This window comes from Poecilia latipinna, unplaced genomic scaffold (genome assembly GCF_001443285.1).
Source record: "Poecilia latipinna isolate Pla-1442-1.1 unplaced genomic scaffold, P_latipinna-1.0 Scaffold639, whole genome shotgun sequence".
Lineage (NCBI taxonomy): Eukaryota > Metazoa > Chordata > Actinopteri > Cyprinodontiformes > Poeciliidae > Poecilia > Poecilia latipinna.
In genome coordinates this window covers 107,823-126,624 of record NW_015113255.1, presented here as the reverse complement: position 1 = coordinate 126,624, position 18,802 = coordinate 107,823, and the positions used below count along the sequence as shown (strand labels likewise).

At 40.1% G+C, this 18,802-nt stretch overlaps 2 protein-coding genes across 2 annotated transcripts in view; one reads left to right on the top strand and one right to left on the bottom strand.

Moving 5' to 3' along the window:
- LOC106954228 (STT3 oligosaccharyltransferase complex catalytic subunit B) overlaps nt 1-18,331 on the bottom strand; it is a 31,459-nt gene extending 13,128 nt beyond the window's left edge. The window contains exons 1-7 of the mRNA XM_015043560.1: nt 17,772-18,331; nt 4,558-4,666; nt 3,510-3,797; nt 2,930-2,995; nt 1,564-1,663; nt 571-669; nt 160-306 (exon numbers count right to left, since the gene is read on the bottom strand). Coding sequence (XP_014899046.1) covers nt 160-306; nt 571-669; nt 1,564-1,663; nt 2,930-2,995; nt 3,510-3,797; nt 4,558-4,666; nt 17,772-18,046 — 1,084 coding nt within the window. The 5' untranslated portion in view covers nt 18,047-18,331. The remainder of the gene's footprint in view (nt 1-159; nt 307-570; nt 670-1,563; nt 1,664-2,929; nt 2,996-3,509; nt 3,798-4,557; nt 4,667-17,771) is intronic.
- A 239-nt stretch (nt 18,332-18,570) lies between these two features.
- The window catches only part of LOC106954230 (acidic amino acid decarboxylase GADL1-like), a 21,640-nt gene continuing 21,408 nt past the window's right edge, over nt 18,571-18,802 (top strand). The window contains exon 1 of the mRNA XM_015043563.1: nt 18,571-18,698. The gene's annotated coding sequence lies outside the window, so the exon portion shown is untranslated. The remainder of the gene's footprint in view (nt 18,699-18,802) is intronic.

The following is an 18,802-nucleotide window of genomic DNA, read 5'->3' as shown; positions in this document are numbered from 1 at the left end:
AACCCAAGAAAAAAAATATTTAACCCCCAGTTGAAAAAATTTTTTTTTTTTGTTTAAAAAAAGAAAAAAAAAAAAAAAAAAAAAAAAAATATATATATATATATATATATATATATATATATATATATATATATATATATATAATAAAGCCCCACCAACCTGTGTACGTTAGGTAGATGACAGAAAGGAAAACCACCCCAGCAGCCAGAGAGACTCCCAGGAAGAAGAGTGTCTGGAACTCCTGCTTGGTCAGTCGGTCCTTCAGATACTGCAGGAAGGCGTAGACCTGCAGCAGAACAAACACGCCTACAGGCAAAAGGGGCAAAACATTAGGAACACTGCAAAATTCCATGCAACAAAATGACAAACGAGAACTCACATCCACTCAATCTGAACATGCTGTAGTTATGTTATTACAAGATTCAAACTGTAATGTAATCTTCATTTAAAGTTCAATTTGTTTTTTTATGAAACTATAATCTGACATGCGACACCAGGATTAACACTTATCAGCAGAGAAAGTTGTTTAAATACAACTTCCTCTGTCACTCGCTCTGATTGGTCACGTACCTGCTGCTGCCATGTGTTCGCTTGTTCTGATTGGCTGAAAGCCCACGAAGGGGATCTGCATAGACAGGATCAGGCCTAAGATGTAGAAGGTGCTGTACGCTGCAGAGACAAACAGGTTAATGATTAAATCAGCAGCACAGATACACCTATAGTAAAACAACAAATAAATACACCATAAACTGATGTTAGGTTTTATATAAAACATACGAGTTGGTCACTCTCTGGTTCTAAAAATGATTTCAATATACCTGAGGTGAATAGGAAGAAATGACTGGGGGGAAAAAAAGCCAAAATGGAGAAGCTGGGTGTTGTCCAATAGGATCCAATAAGATATTAAACATAAAAGGTAGCTAGGCGCTGCCGATCAAGCACACCTGGCTGACTAATCTTCAACTCACACTGGAGATAGTCCTGATTAATTAAAGCTGTTGCTCTAGAGCAAACAGGAAGTAGAGATTTAAAGGAGTGACAAAAGCAAATTAAATGGATCAAATTAAATGGATAAGCAGTGCTTGCCAACAACTGACATGTTCCTATTGAATATTATCTCTGCTTCCCATCACATCATGTCAGCAACTGCGTTCAGTCAGAGGCCACTTCAGATTTGCTGCAAAACTGACTGCTACCAGAGACGCTTCCATCATCCACAGCAACTCTTTGAAGATGCATGCATAATAAGTTACGACATTTCATTTGCCTTTGCGACAAATAAGAGATTTTTCTGATTATGAAATTGAGTAAAATCATATTTCTATTTTTTCTGTACTCAATGAAAATCTAATTCAATTGATTTCCAGAGCATGTAGAGCTCTAGACTTTGAGTTCATCCAGGCGTAGTGGAAATATTTTCCTGAATACTCACCCTTTCAGTACTTTCTATGCTAGTTGAATTGCTAAGCATGCAAAGCAACCCAACAAACATCCAGTTTATGCTTTTAATACAAATAGAGAGGATGATTTATGCAGGGCTTCTGTCTCTCTGCTGCATCTCACCTATGTAGACTCTCTTACTGAAGCGCTGCATTAGCAGCAGGACAAACACGTGAAGAGGAATCAGGTTGATGATGAACACGTATCCGCCCCATGCTGACACCTGCCACACACAGCACAACATATTTACTTCATTCAGAGCATCGCCTGAGATATCAATGACAAACTGCTGGTTTTCACAAATCACCAATAGACTAAAAGGTTTCGTTTATAAAGGGAAAAGAGCCAAAAAAGAAAAAAAAAAAGAACAACCAGTGAAAAAGTTACAACCCTCTATGTTAAATAATGAATTAGCTGTGATTAAGCTAATTTTTAGAAATTTGAGTTCAATTTTAATGTTCACATCCAGGCCAGATTACCGACAGGCTCATCAGATCTGTACTATCAAACAAATTTAGAGTAGAATTTATAGTGTAGATTTTTATTTTGCCCTGTCCTTTGATTGCAGTTGGTTGGATGGGTAATGTATTCTGAGGCATCATTCTACCTTTACTACACAGAAGGATGGATCTTTGTGCCATACCTCTTCTTACCACAAGAGGCATCACAAAAACAACTATTTAGAAAAAATTGCCTCAAAAAATAGTTTTCTATTAAAGCTTTCATGTTTTACACCAATTATCTGTCTCACATTATACTGTCAGGTCATGGTGGAAGTTGTAATAAATATATAAAAAATATTTTTTATACAAGTTACATATTGCAGATTCAACTTTCCAGCGAAGAACAAAGCAAAGTGATACTAAAATAACCATCCTAAAAAAAATTTCCTTGGTTGGGTTTCAGGGCTTCACTTAGACTGTGAGAAAGATGATGACTTTGACTTTTTGTGGGGGGAAAGATGAGCCAGAGTGACTGTTGTGGAGTGTCAATATGACTGGTTCATCGTTTCATTCCAGATTTGTGGTTTGATGCTCACATTCATCAACTCTCAGAATCACTTTGGGGATTTCTGGTACTTTAAAAAAAGCACAAGTGACGCTTTGATCCACTCCCTAACAGGGCCATGCTGTTAGCCAGTCATCCCTTCCTGCCTGGTCCTGGTCAGCGTCACGAGTCACGTCAAGTGAACGGTGTGAAACTGAACTCTAATTTGCAATTTTATATTGAATCAGACTGCAAAACATTGGATTACATTCAAGAAATACATTCTTGAATATGAACTGACCCTAATTTTTGTTTGTATTTACAAGATCATGGGTTATTAATACTTTATTGAGGCAGTGTAAATGTTTTCTTGTGATTAAAGACAGAAACAGAAAATCTGAGTACTGTGATCACAATAAAAGTGACAAATAACTCATTTAGGGTCATGAAACAAACAAAAAATAAATGAAACTAGGAGAAGCATTTGTATGCGAGTCCTCACCATGTAGAAGTAGGACAGGCAGCAGCCAATGGCCCAAAAGACAGATCCAGTTTTGACTGACTTTACCTGCAGTGCACAAATGAGAGCATTACCACACACGCACATGAAAAGCTTCCATTAGCCTGAGCTACTCCATGCTGTTCTGTTGCAGAATGTCCAACTCGTTGGCTCTGGCTGAATTATTCATCATGTTTTCCTTTTTTTAATGACTGACACAAAGTGAGGCACCATGTCCTGCACATTTCCCCCCTGCAGTGGCTAATGAGGCCATAACAGGGCTAACGAGGCCTGACTAAGTGACTCAGGTTAGAGCTGCTGCTGGAATGATGGAGGAGGTGAGGTTAAAAAAGTACAGAAAGAGTAAATGAGGAAGGTGAAAAGACTTGGAGTCAACTTCATCATGGTAACACAATGGAATCCAGTTTTTACTCCATTTTAGCCCAATTTAATTGGAACTGAACAGATTGGAAATGGAAATGTGCCAATTCCAGCTTCCTGGAAGACGATGCCAAGAGGAAATGTAAACTTCTAAGTGGAGTTTCAAGTCATAGTAATAATAATAGAAATTGCTTGGGCGTACCCAGAGGTAATAAGTGAACTGCAGGGCAAAGATGGCGATGCCCTCGTTGTCGAAGGAGCCGGCTACGGAGCGGGAGATGTAGCCTGGGACAATGGCGATGAAGCAGGCCGCCATTAGCCCCGCCCCCTGGTTCCACAGCTCCCTTGTCAAGAGGAAGGTGGAGATGGAGGTCAGGCCGCTGAACACGGGCGCCAGGAAAACACACACGTCCCGGATGTGGACGGTGAGATGGAGCAGGTTCAGCACATAGTGGATGAGGCCCGCCGTCACCATGAGGCCTGGGTACACCTGGGAGCAGACGGACAGAAAATCACTCCAGTCAGAGAGCAAAAAAGGCTCTTTAAGACCATTATGCAGGAAATGTAAGACGTGTACCATGACAGAAATATACAAAAGAAAATTGCATATTTTATATTGTAGTAATGTTGAGCCTTTTTGCACAGAATGCATGTAGCATCCTGTAGGTTGGCAACAGAAGTGAGTCAATGGCAAAGACAAACATCGTCCAGCACCAATCATAAATTTACACATCCTCATGATAAATGTGAAAAAAAAAAAAAAAGAAAAGCTACCCAGCTATCTAGCTAGGGTATATTAGCAACTAGCTAGCAGTAGCCTCAACTACCTCAAGTCACAGAACAAAATTAAGACTAAGCTACATGCAAGTAAACTACATAAAACATGAGATTAAATAATCCTGCCACGACAAAATGTAAGGCCTATGATAAACATTTTTAAGGTCACCTAACATTTTTTAAATTAATTTAAGACTTTTCAAGGATGCGCAGAAACCCAGTGTAATATGGTTTTTGCTCTTCTCTCTGCTTCTGATGAAACAAATGTAGTGGTGAAGTTGTTTTATCAGCTAATGGTGGAAAACTGGGAAACAGGAACAATACAGAAGAGGAGAAAACTTACAGGGTAGTAGCTTAGCTGAATCAGATCAGCTTACCCATGATATCATAGATTATTAGTTGAGACGTATGCAAAGAGTAAAAAGAAGCTGCCCTGCAAGGTACGCAAGACAGAAAGTGGAAATAACTCTTACAGTGCCTCCGACTATCCTACCAAGAGGATACCAGGCTCGTTCATCAAACCAGTTGAGGAACTCATAGAAGCCATTGGAGGTCAGGTGGTGAGTGGACCTGTAGTTGAACCTGCAACATGAGGCAACAAAAAGAAAGAGGAGCACTTGGTTAATTTAGGAAATGCACCAACAATTGTTGAATTTTTTTTAGCTCTAACTTAGCAACTAAGGTGTTTTTCTAAGGAGGACTGGAAAAAGCAAAAAGTAAAACAAGTGCATTATACGATGAATTATAAGATTATCCCCATTTATAAATCAAGACATTTATTCCTAAGCATAAAAAATGCATCAAAGTATAGTATATTTTTTGATAGGTTTACAGACCAAAAACAGTGAAACTTCTTAGTTTAAAACTGGTTTTAAACTAATATTTTTTCCTCATACGGGACGCCGGATGGACTCAGATTAGGTCTCAAATGTCAGGTGCCAGCTCAGATAAATAAGCTCCAAAAACCAAAAAAACTAAAGAAGTAACCTGTTTTTTTTTTTTGTTGTTCTTTTTACATTTTTGGTGCTAATGACTGTTCAGACACTCAGCACAAGCCAGGTGGAGTGGAGTTGTGCTGAGAAGCAGCGGCCTCCGTTTGTGTTGGAGTCGCTCTGCCACTACACCGTACAGCTCGTCATGTACTCTGCACCGTACAAGTGCAGAGTACATGACGTCAATTTTCAAAGAAAAAAAATTAAGTAAATATATTTTAAAAAGTGTAATAAAAAATTTAAATAAATANTTATTCAAACTAAAAGGAACTTTAGGTACATGTTTTTTTTATTACAAATACATCTTACTACAGATCTCTAGATCTTACTACAGCGTGTAGTTTGACACCTGAAATAAGCAAACTACTTTAACATTCATTAAACAGAGTTCCTAAATTCCTTCAGGCTCCAGAAGATTCACTTCAGTCAATCCAACACAGATTCCTTCAAGCTGATCTGAAAGGAGCTCAAAAGCCACTGCTACCTGGTTCAGGGATGGGATCAAGATGTTCGCACAGCATCTCCACCTGTGGAGGTTTTCCAGGTGAAGTCGATCTTATCCACGGGTCTTATCCAACTCAGCAAAGGCTTAAAAATCAACCACTGTCCTCTTTTCCTCTGCTGTGAAAGGTCTGGCTGACCGACAGGCCCACCAGGTCAGGTCTGCACGTTTACAGTTAACTAAAGTCACCCCACTGTTGAAAATTCAGTAACTTTCTTGCTATATTGAGCAACAATTCACACAAAAAAATTGGTATTGACCAAAAGTGGAATCGGCCAGGAATAAATGAAGGAATACAGGAACGAAGGAAGGAAAAAAGGAAGTAAGGAAAAAAGAAAGTAAGGAAAAAAGAAAGTAAGGAACTAATGAAGGAATGAAAGAATGAAGGAAAGCAGGAGGGAAAAACTAATTCCAGATCTTAATATCCTCTCTGGCTGTGATGCTGCTGCCCCAGCAGATGACAGCAGAAGTTTGTTCCATAAAGGTTGAAGCAGCACACAGTGTGGTATGCAGCGGCAGCAGAGCAGCTCTCAGAGAACATACCTGCTCTTTTCATCACAGCCCTGAAAGCTGGGCAGAGTCAAATCTGTCCACACTCTCCTCTCCTGCTCTCTAAATAATTACTGATGAGTAAGGTGCCTAGCGCTGCAGCCGTTCCTCTCACTGATGAGACAACACGGCCTCTACCACAGCCCAGTGTCTGGGAACTTAGGGCACCAGCTCAATGAAACTGAGGAAGCAAACTAAGAGAAGAGGGACAGTTGCCAGGCAACAGTAAGAGAAAGATGTAAAACTTTACGAGCACTATGTGAGGACATGCACAATATTGAGCAGTCAATAGTAATGCTGCCAAACGTTCGCCTTCAGCCTTCCTCAAAATCCTCCTGTTGACTTTAAAATGGGCTCCAGACATCTAAACCCATGCTGGCGAGAGAGAGCAGGGCTGGACAAATAAATCAAAAATATGTATTGCTATAGAAACGTGATCAATATCGATAGAATATTCAATACTTTCACTAAACTCTGAACCGCATAGCATTCTGGGGGATGTACGCAGAGGAAAGGCTTTACCTGCTCAAATTCTCACAGCCAGCATCAACCAACTCACTCACTCACTCACTGGTTACCTAGCAACAACCTACTGGGTAATTTACGCAGCAGCAGATTTAGTTTTTGCCACCATGACTCATAACTGTTTAAAAATAAAAAACAGAGTGAAAACTGTCAGACAGGAAAGGTCATATCATAAGTTTGGCAGTATTTCAGATATTTGAAAAAAAAAACTAATCAATAATTATCAATATTGACTGATATGAAACCCTTGTATCACAATATGTTTTTCAGTCGTATCGTAAAGTCCAAAGAGAGAAGCTGTCATTTTAGCAGGTGAAGTTGGAATATTTTTCAGTGTTTGTGCTCTGAAGTACAGAATATGTTGTAATACTTTGAAAAATACAGAATCCCAGATAAAGTGATACAATGATTAAATCCTGATAAATATTAATTAGCAGCAGCCATGGGGACTCTTCTCGATGAATCATTTCACTGTTAATCAGCTGTTAAAAAAAAAGGTAATAAGCCAATTTCCAAATAGATTTTTCAGTTAGACTTGTAAAGTGCTAGATTTTTCTTAATCCTTTCTGCTCCTGTCTTTGTACCTTATTTATATTTCCTCAAAAAACTTCTCAGCTATCATCAAGTTAGTTTCTTTGTTCCACCTTTTCAGTCATTAAAGAGAACAGCTCAACAGCAGCTCAGACTCCATAGGGGTGGTACATTCATGATTTCAGAAGTGAGAGGAGGATTACTGTTTCAGTGAGCCTGCAAGTTAAGATCCACCCAGATTAAAATCAGGCTTTCACAGCATAAAAGCCCCGATTCCAATGACTATCGGTCACAAGTAGGGGTGCACTAATTGCAGTTTTTTGGCCAAACACTGAATTCTAAAAAGCTGAATAGGCAATTCAGAATTTGACAAATATGGATTTGTTTTATTTAGAGACAAAGTTGCTAAGTTGGTGAAAATGGGTGACTATTGACTGAGCCCTGGTGAGCAGGTCTGTCAGTTATAGGGTTTCCCCCAGTGCATTATAAGCCTGGCGGGGCACCAGGCTTTACTTGGCCACCAGGCTAAGTCTTTTGATAAGGCCTTTAGATTTAAACAACAAATGCTACTACTGGATTCCCGGGGGGGCACAGTCTGTGAATATTTGAGACCCCTTCTAAAATGCCAATAACTGCCTATTTTAATAGTTCAAACACGAAATATACATTAATGCACACAGTGAAAACCGTCTTAGCACTACCATGGAAGATAACGTCCACTGTTTTCCTCATCTCTTCTATTGGGAGTATAGCCAATCAGGAGCAAGAAAAATGAATGGCATGCAGTTCTTTGCTGCATTAATATTACTTACAGTGATAAAGCACTACTCCACAGTGCAATATGATACAGTACCAATGAGTAAGAGATTATTCAAACATGCAGAGTGCAGCTGTGTTTAGACACAGAGATTGGCAAACACTCTGTCTTAACTACAGAGCAGAATACACACCGAGGAGTGAATCAGCTCATTTAGGCTGATCCAAGTGTCACCACAGGGCGCTGTACAGAACAACAAACAGGAGCAATTCTAACCCAGTCATATTTACATTCAATCCAACAATAGAGTTCAGTCAATCAACTCAAATTCCAGTCCCAAACAGTAGGATTTAGACCAATTAATAAAAAGTGACAGTCTAACAATCATACTGTATTCTACTGCAAATAAGCTGAGGAAACTTCCAAAGGTACTGGTAATAATAATGACTAATCATTTTAGTTACTCCAGAAAGATAATGTTTCTGTAGCTCAGTGTGAGCAAGGAAGAAGAGGCATTTGTAGTAGAGATGCATCAATCTGACAAAATTTCTTTAATCTTAAATGCAAAATGTATAGTTTTGTTTGCATAGTATTAGTGTCGGCTTAACTATTGCCCCAAAAATGTTGTTCTTTCTGCAAATAGCCTTTTTTCTAATTCTGCAGTTAATGGTGTAGTATGTGTATGTATACATACACTACAATATATATTTACATATTCGTTGAAATTGCTATTACGTTATGACAATATGTTATGACAAAATCTGTGAGAAAAAAAGGAAAAAAAAAAAAAAACCTTGGCTCCTCTTCCTTCTCTCAGTGCTAACTAGAAACAACCAATCAGAGACAGGGGGCAGCTCTTAGCGCTGTCAATCACAATCTCGCATTGCGAGAGATTGTGATTGAGCATTCACACAGTCTGTTGAAAATTCTAGGTTAGTTAGTATGGCCACTGATGACAGCAGATAAACAAGTTTTCCTGTATCAGTAAGTTTGTTTCTCTGCCATTAGCAAACTGAGCAGAAAGTACACAGGGTTGATTTACAGTGCTAAGACCTTCCTCCTGACTCTGATTGGTTGTTTTGGCTTGGGACCGGTGAATTCATTCAGACAGCAATAGTAGATCAGGGAGGAGGTGGAGGAGATCAATCTTTTCACAGATTATCTGCCTCAAGCCATACGGTGATGACATGGTGACAGTTTGATATGTGAAAAACATTTCTTTAGAAAAGCTACATACTGCATTTTTAATGATGGATCAACTACTAAATTAGTTGAATAATCATTTCATCACAATTAATCCAATCAATAGTTTCAGTATTAAAAGCATGTGGGCATATAGATCCAGGTATGATCCTTATTGACAGTCATCAAGAACTGTGCAGATCTAAACCATACAGAAACGTTGTCAAACTGATGAACTTCAGTAAAACTGGCAAAACCTTCACTTTGGCCATATTTAATACAGAAGTACCTCCTGCCATGGTCTGCTGGATGCCAGAAAGGACACACCAGCATGCCTCCACAGTAAACAGCTCTGACACCAAAGGGAGAAAGCACGTGGGATGAACTGCAAATAAGTTGAACATGTTCGAGGAACACATCTGCAAAGCAGCTCTCATCACAGAACTAGACCTCGTTTTACCCTGCAACACCTCTGGTTACTGAACCGCCATGGATGAAAACCCTTTAAGTGCCAACCAGGGTGACGTTGAGTAAATCTAAAAGATCAAACTAAAACAAGATGACATTAGGGGATTTCTGGAAGGACCTTCAGGCTCATTACAAAGCAGTTTCATCATCACAGTCTGTCAGAGTGCCTGAACAGCACAGGGATGTTTGCAACAAAAAAATCCACTTCTAAGGTTATCAACCTGTACAAAAGTGCCACAGCCAATCAGAGACAGGAGGCGGCTCTTAGCGCTGTCACAGATGTTCCAATCGATTATAAATGACAACAGCTGCCTTAATTCTGACTAGAATTACATATACGGTGCTAAGGGGGGATTTCATGGAGCTACAACATGATGGATATATAGTGGTGAGATCCCCAAGTCTTTAGAAGTACACAGTACATAATCCCTCCAAGAAGATAACCTCCAATTCAAGCACTGTACCAGGAAGTGATGATCAAGAGCGAGAGGACCTTATTCTGCTTTGCAAAGCCCTGAAACATTGGGGAAAAACAAAAAACTACTTTAAACAAGATGTAAAAAAAAAAAAAATCTGTGAAGGAAGAGTTAGAGTTTAAAGGTGAAGTTCTACAGGAACTTAGGAGTCAAAACACAAGACTCATAGAGGCTCAAGTTTGGTTTGCTGCCAAGTCAGCTCGCCTCAGGTTGGAAGACACTTAACTATTCAAGGCAAAAATAGTTGACTAACAGAGTGGTTCTAGAAGAAATAACTTTTATATTTGTGGAATGATGGAGCATAAGGAAGGAGCCCGACAAAGTTTGTGACTGAACTGTTGAAAAGGCAGACTACGGAGCCTCGATGTACTGGCGCTCGATACACAACGGGGACACAGAGCATGCCTGCAAAAACCTGTGACAGATCCAACTCCATGCACAACAATCGTCGGCTTCAAGCAACCCCAGATACAGGAGCAGTTATAAGAAAATACCAGACTGAAATTTGACAGAAAGCTTTATTTTTATGATGTCCACATCACCAGAATTTAGGTAGATGTGTGAAGCATGTGGCTTTGTAAAAACGATCCTCGAGAGGATCTGATTTCAGACACCCTATTGTTAAAAAATACATTGGAAGACAGGATTATGGATCTACCAAAATGCAGATGAAGCAGCCCCAAACAAATGTGGAATTCAAGGATAAATGCCATAGCAGTTATGGAGGAGATGCTGAATGAAGTATTGCCATGGAAACACACCAACGCTGCAGCTCAGCGTTTAACCAGACCTGGCAGTAGATCGGAATGGAGCTGCAATGTGGTATGATGCCACACTATAAATGAGCACATCCCTCTTTTACAGTGCTGAAAAGCCTTTTGTGAAGATGAGGCGTCTTTCTACCGTTACTGCTCATGAAAAATGAGGTCAGCTTCAGTATCTAAGTTATACAATCACTGTTAGGATCTAGATATTTTTATACATTTCCTTAACCAGTTATCTGAAGTTAATCTGAGTATTTTTTGAATACACTATAAATACCTAAGACTGAACTCAATAGGTAGTCCAAGACAGGGAATGTATGTATATGGCTGAATGTTAGAGAACTAAAGTACAAAACTGTGTGCCAATGTCCACTCACAAATACGAAGGACTCTTATGTACGATGAATATGGATGGATCTTTTACACTAAAGTGAGGATTCCGTAGTAGAAAAAGTTAATGTACAATATTCAGATATTCACAGTATTATATGAAAGCATCAACAATACACCATATCAGCAAACAGGTGCAGTTTAAAATTGTAGAGGCTTATGAAAAACATAGGAGTTTTAGTGATGAGGAAAATAGGATGTCGGTATTAAAGGAGTAGGAATGCGCCGATCGATCGCCCTGATTTCTTTTATTTTGAGCCAACGACCGATACCTGCATGTGAAACCGATCTCATCTACCTCTACGAAGATCTGGAAAATAAGATACGAACATTCACGGTGTATTGTGACCTCATAACATCTGACAGCAGCTGTTTCCACGGACCATACAATTGGAATTACAAAACTAAATTTTTTCATGGGGGATGCACAGTGACACAGCTGACAGCACTGTTGCCTTGCACCAAGAAGGTCCTGGGTTTGATTCCTTACCCAGGGTCTTTTTGCATGGACTTTGCATCTTCTCCCTGTGCATAGTGGGTTATTTTTCTCCCACAGTCCAAAGACATGACTGTTAGGTTTATTGGTCTCTATAAATTCTCCTTAGGTGTGAGTGTGTGTGCATGGTTGTTTGTCCCCTCCGTCTCTGTGTTGCTGTGCGATGGACTGGTGACCTGTCCAGCATGTACCCCGCATCTCGCCTGAAATGCCTCGCTGGAGATAGGCACCAGCACCCCTCCCGACCCCACAAGGGATAAGGGTGTAAGAAAATGGATGGATACAATTTGTTTCATGAAAACACGTCAATTTCAAAGGAACACACTTTTTTTTTATAAAGTTTTTGCGCTTGGATGAGGTGGTGTTTCGGCTGCGACAAAATTAGTGCACTTTGTAAAACTGCAATGGAAAGACGTTTTGCACATCACACGAGAGAAGAGCCAGATGTTACTGGTTTATCGAGTGAACAAACGTATTCACATGTGATTTTGATTGCATTTCTAATTTAATGGAAACACAGATATTGCAAAATTGCCCATTTTCAACATTAGTGGAATATCAAAAAAGGTTTTGAGCACAGTTTTAATGGAAACGCAGTTAGTGTCACTTATTACAAAAAAAAAAAAAACATTGGTAATTTATTTGTATGGCACATTCCAGATACAAAGCAGTTCAAAGTGCTTTATATAATAGAAACATCATGCAGTCATTAACTAGCAAGCTATGAACATTACATTTTGTCAAACGTTCACTTCAAAATCATGAAGCAAATGTACATAAAAAGTATGAATCAATGTTTCAGTTATGAATCAAAGCCAACTTGGTGGGTTTTTAGTCTTGATTTCAAGCATCTCATCTCAAATGGAATTTGCCACATTCAGCAATATTTCTTCCAAAAATGTATTGGAATTTATATGCTTAAAATGGCTCATGAATTTAAATTGGCCACAAAGTAGTGGAAGGCCACTGGAAGTGATAACTGAATACTCTTGTGGAATGTGTAAGGCGTTATCTGTAGAGCTGGAGCATCGGCCGGAGTTTGAGACGTGGCTCAGATGGAGCCAGACCCTCAGAGGGAGGTCCAACTAACCAGCAAACAGCTTCAGCGCACCAGACAGAAATGAGCGCTAATGAAGCCGTTTTTCTCTCTGCTCTGATTCTACTGCTGATCGGTGCATGTTTAACATGACCAAAATTCAAAGCACTACTAACTACTGGCTAGCTGCCTCATGCCGACGCCGATTACTGTCAGATCTATAGTGGCTTGATCCGGAGCTTCTGAAGGAGAGCGACCATTAACCAGACGCATCAAAGGGACACAGGGGTGTGGGGGGCAGGGGAGGTGAGGAGGAAGGAAGGAGGGGGAGCAGGACAGCAGGGGGCTGATACAACCGTTTGCTCTCCTGCAATGTTATTCCTAAAGATAAACAACAAAAAGATAGCAACCTTGTAGCAAGGCACCATGAGGGACACTGTCATCAACCAGAGCAAATTCACTTCCTGTTCACTCTTTAATGAAAAACCCCCACTATTATATATAGAATATACATCAAAGGTTTATTTAACACAAGACTTCCACTAGACGAGTGAAAAGTCCTTTCAGAATAAGCGATTCCATCAGAGATGCAACAAGAATTCCACTGACTACTGAATCAGACGCATTATGGGCACCACAGAAGAAGACAACACTCTTTGGGTTGGGGGGCCTTACTGAGGAAAGACTATTTAAAGCTAGCCATCTCCAGTATCAAAAAGGTGTTTAAAAATGAACTAGGCAAACGTAAAGATGGCTGTGGTTCATTCAGGCTGCAAGAAAGAGAGAGCGCAAGACTTCCAGCAGATAACAGGAATACAAAATTTGCAGCAAGATGCAATTAATTTACCAATTCATTAATTGATAATTAACTTTGTAATCAATTTGTCTTTGATTCACATGACAACTTAAAATGGCTTGTAAGCTAGCATCAGCTTAAAGAATGTCATAAAATATGCTTGCAAATGTTACAACCAGGAGAATGGCTACCTGAACTTATTAAAAGAAAGGCAGGAAGTCACCGTTGATGACAAGACACTTCACGTTCCCATCTCCAATTTGTTTTCCATTATGGTCCTGATCATTGGAATCTGAATCTGAAGAATTTTCATTCAAATCTGGACATCCAGCTGTCTGTTCGGGATACTGGTATAGTGGTACATCAGTTACTCCCATAAAGAATAAAAAAAGGCATCTTTTCCCATTTCTATTCATGCAATATCAATATTTCGATTTAATTTCTGCTTTAAAATATTAGTAAAACCTAGTTCCTAAAAAGTACTCAGGAGAAAAACTAGAAAAATATACTATGAACATAGTTTTTTATATGTTCTTAAAAAAATATCACTATCAGTAAAAAAAAAAAAAAAAAAAAAAAAAAAAAAAAAAAAATTAAATATTTTAAAATGACTATAATCTGAAACCAGCATGCAGAACTAAAACTTTTGCATCTTTTATCCCTAAACATCAGCCAGATGTTAGGTTTTGGCCAAACGTTGCCAAAATGTTCTACTAACTTCCTGATGTGGGCAAAGGACAGAACACAGGCACATTCACAGACACCGGAGGACTCCCACGATTCCCCAGCTAACCAAATATCTCGTTTACATAAAGCCACCTGTCAAACAGTGGAGGAGGGTGATGGAACAATGAAGCACTGTAGGAATAAATTTCACTGTGTCGTGCTGCATTAGGCTCCCAGAGAGTGATGGCACAAGAACTAAAGGATTCTCACCCAGGAAGAGCTTTCAGGTCAGCTCTGTGTGAGCCAGCAGACAGACACCAGGCCGGCCGTTAAATCCACACCAGCAGACTCAGTAATCATTAAACGCTTCTCAGTGATGCAATGCAGACTTGGAAAACGCAATGGCCAAATAGAAGGCTTGGGTAGTTTGAGATTAGAATGTAAGCTGGTGGACTCACAAATTAAATATAAAAAAAAAAAAAAAAAAGCAACAATTTTGTTTTATGAACTGTGCTTGTCAAGCGCAAATATGTAGCGTGCAAAAACAAAGTAGCTCTTCATCTGAATGAAAACACTGGTGACCTAATTCTGCAACCTGCCAGGGGTGACCTGACAAGCATTTTAACAAAAAAAATAATAATGATAATCACACTAAAAAATGTATATAGGAATGATATACGCCTTAAAAACTATTAAGTTTTAAACTTTTGCAGCCCCAGATTTTAATGTACTTACTGTATGTTTAAAACTGCACTCCTGCTTCGTCCACCATATTTATAAAAACAAATCTCCCAGGTCTTCCCTCAGTACATCATAAGCCTGGCAGGCCATCAGGCTTTACTTGCGCCCCCAACAGTCGAAGCATTGTTTATTTATTACAGGGGTTTTTATAACAGCGATAGCAAAGATGGGTAAAATTGTCTCTTTGGTGAAATGGTTGTAAGCACAATGGCAACATATATGGTCAGTATGGTTGTGAACACATAAAGCACTGAAGTCAGATTACTTTTTTTAATTCACCTTAACTCCATAACCACTGCCTGTTTTTACCCATCTGAACGCTAAAACCTTCAGTGAATAAAGTGACGAGTCCTTAGGTGTGAACTAAATAGGAAGAAATCATTGAAGTACAAATATATATGTTATATTTTTAAATTTCTTGTCAACTTTAAACATTTTCAAGTTTAACACAGTGGGCTGCTGGATGACTGCCTGGCTTAGGAAGTTTTCTGGAGTAAACCTCGTCTCCCGTTCAGCCTCCAGTTGTTCTCAAGATAGGGTTGATTACTAAGGATCCTACCAGACCCGTTCTTTAAATCCAAGGAAACAAGGATATGTTTGGGGGAGCCTTTGGGTTTGGCCATCCTTCATCACATTGCTGTGACGTAATCAACCTTCAGGTGCTGCCTGTGAAGGGCACAGTCCCTGAACTCAGACACACATAGACAGACAACCAGAGGTTAGGAAAAATATTGTCTTGTCTGATGAGTCTGTATTTCATTTAGATGGTAAGATCAGAATTTTGGGGTAAATCTGAAAGCATGTTTCCATCCTTTCTGATATCACCGCTGTAGGCTGGCTGGTGATGTAAAGCAAACAAGTTTAAAAGATTTTAAACATCACTGCACATTATACAACTGGGTTGGATTGATGGCCTTAGTCTCTCATAGACTCAATCGTTAGTATGTTTTTATTTGTAATCCCATACTTGGACTTCTTCCTTCAGATTCCAGGGTTTCCTGCAGTGTATTATAAGCCTGGCGGGCCACCAAGCTTCACCTACACACCCTGTATTTGTTGTTCTACAAAAATGGAAAGTTCATCTTCAGGACTTAAAGTCCAAACTGAACTTTGAGAGAAATCGTTTCAGTTTTGTTGACCATCTTCTTGGAGCAGAAATACACAAACCTCAGTTTGCTGTTGTCACTAAAATGTTTTTAAGATGGATTCTGAGAAGGAATTATTCATCTGTAAATGTTACATTTGTGGAATCTTTTAGCTAACTTATTTGTGATGGTGTTAACTTTTTCTGTTTTGCTGTGAATGCTCTGTAAACTGTGTGCTGCTGTCAGAGATGTTTAAATTGTTTTCTGGTGAAATAAAGGTTAATAATAATGACAATATTAATAAAGATGTGAAAGAACTGCCACAAATTTCCTATCCTCCAACTGGGTATTTCTTTCCCATCTGCAGCTGCTAAATTTTACAAATAATCTCAAAGCATGTTCTTGAAGATCAACTTGATTCCATTGTACAGTCACCACATGTCAACCAGAGGACCTTTGGGAAGTGTTGGACTGGGAGCTTTGCATGGTGATAATGTCAATACAGATCTTTGTAGTTATGTTTTCCATCCAAGTGTCATGTGAACATTAAACGAACTTTAAAACTGTCACACAAAAACAGAAAATGTGACTTAGATATGTTTCCATCAACTGGTCTGCAGGGAATCAACCAGGCTATGCTAAGTATGATTTTTGTCAGATGTTAGTGGCTATAATACACAGGAAGTACAGGCTGCAAACTAGCATGGAGCACACATCTCAGGAAAATGAAGATAGTGCTCCTCTCCGAGCTCCGAGTTTTGGACTTTGGATTATGCAAGTTTCATGAGTCTAGTAAGACACAGACACACCAGTGGATGTGAGCGTTCACTACGTCAGAAATTATTCAACAAATGTATTTCCATCTCCCCTTTTGGCCATCAACTCTTTATTGGAAAAGCCAAAAATCACATCAAGCAAGCGTAAAAACATTTTTTGCAAAATCGAGTAAGTTATCTTGAATTTTGCTGTTTCCATCAACATTTTCCACGTTCCCCACACATTGAAAAATGTACATAAAGAACCTTGATGGAAACAAGGTTAACGGGTTAATATCTCAGGAATATTTCTAACAGTTCCTTACATTCAAGTCTTGAGGAACTCAGTCATATCTGAAGTTAAAAGGGAGACTCTCTACCAATAATCTGTGCTCAATAAACTGGCTGGCTAGTACATGTCTGAATATCGTCCCCAATTTTTGTTCCTTGTGCAGCTTTTGCATTCAGCTTTGAAAATCTGTAAAGACATCCTAAACCAGCCACATCACTCTGATCAGTGTACAAGTGTGCACCACTAGATAGAGACTTAAAAAAACAATCAGCTGCATGAGATAAGTAAGAAGTCAATTTCACTTCTAAAACTGAAGCAAAAGTTTTTATACTTAAGGAACATTCCAAAGTCTACAGGAACAGTTTCTGCAGTGTGTGGCAAAACTGCAAAGCAGCTGAGAACCAGAACATGCAGACATTACAGCCTGCAATCAGTGCTGCTGCTCCAAAGCAAGTCAGAGGTGAACGCTGAGTAAACAATGGAGAAATCTGGCAGAGGGACTGGTGGCGCAGCTGTTTGTTTCCGGGTTGAAATTATCATCATTCCCCAAATTTCCTACGCTTCTGCTGCTTCGGCGTTTCTTTCTATCAGCAACAGCACGTTCAGGATCACCAAACACTCAGAAAACTTGCAGGAAAACACCGGAATATGTCTTAAAGAAGGCTCCGCAAATCGACAACTTACCAAGGGTCAAACTCATGAATGATGCTCTCGAAGCGGATGACAGCGAAGAGCCTGGAGCTGAAACCGGCCAGACAGGCCAGAAACAGGATGGTGAAAGACAGCAGGGACTGCCAGCCGGCCGGCTGCGACAGGCCGCCGGACAGACCTCCCCCGGCGCCAGCCATGCCGTCTCTCTCCGCCGCCGCGGTGCTGCTGCGGCCATTCCCAGAGTACGTCGCCGCGGAGGTCAGCGAGGATTTGTGTTTGCTCTCGGAAATCTGGTGATGCTCCGCCATTATTCTACGTCAGCCCCGCGGTGGCAACCAAGCAAATGGAGCTATCTCTTATCACACAGGACGGGACCCCCCTCTTGCCTTCCTATTCTGCGCCACGCTTCACTTCCGAGCCACTCGCAGCACCTTCCCCGGACACCCCGGATCCCTCCAAGGTAGCTTCTGAGATTCCCGACTGTCTGACCTTATTCCCCGCTGAAGGTAGGAGCAGCTAGACGATTCCTGGGAATCACATTGCAGCACAGTTTGGCTGCACCCTAGAAGTGTCACACGCGGCTCGAGGAGTTCCTCCTTCCTTCCTTGGAGCTGAATGAAAGGGGCGGGATCTGTTCGTGGAACAGGAAGAGTCGTCAGCCTCTCACAACGAGACAGGTACAGCGTGGACGGACACGGCTCCTGCGGAAGTCCAATCCGGTGACACGGCGCGTGACAGACAAGCAGAAGGACTAATGAGAAAGCCGAAGCCTGATCCGCATGACGTACCTCCCTCCCCCCACCCAACAAGCAAAAGCCGTTGAGGCGGGGGAGGGGCCGACTGCGGTACAGGTGACCAGCTATCTTCTGCGCTGATGGCTCCGGGTTCAGTGACACTTTTTTTTTGGAGATTAACTGAAACCAGATTTAAATAGAGAAAACATTTGCGCAAGAAATAGAGGTAAAGAGGTTATCTGTAAAATTATTAATTTTATATACATGAAATAATAATTTAAATACTAATGTATTAAAACTGGAAATAAATATAGAAATTATATATATATA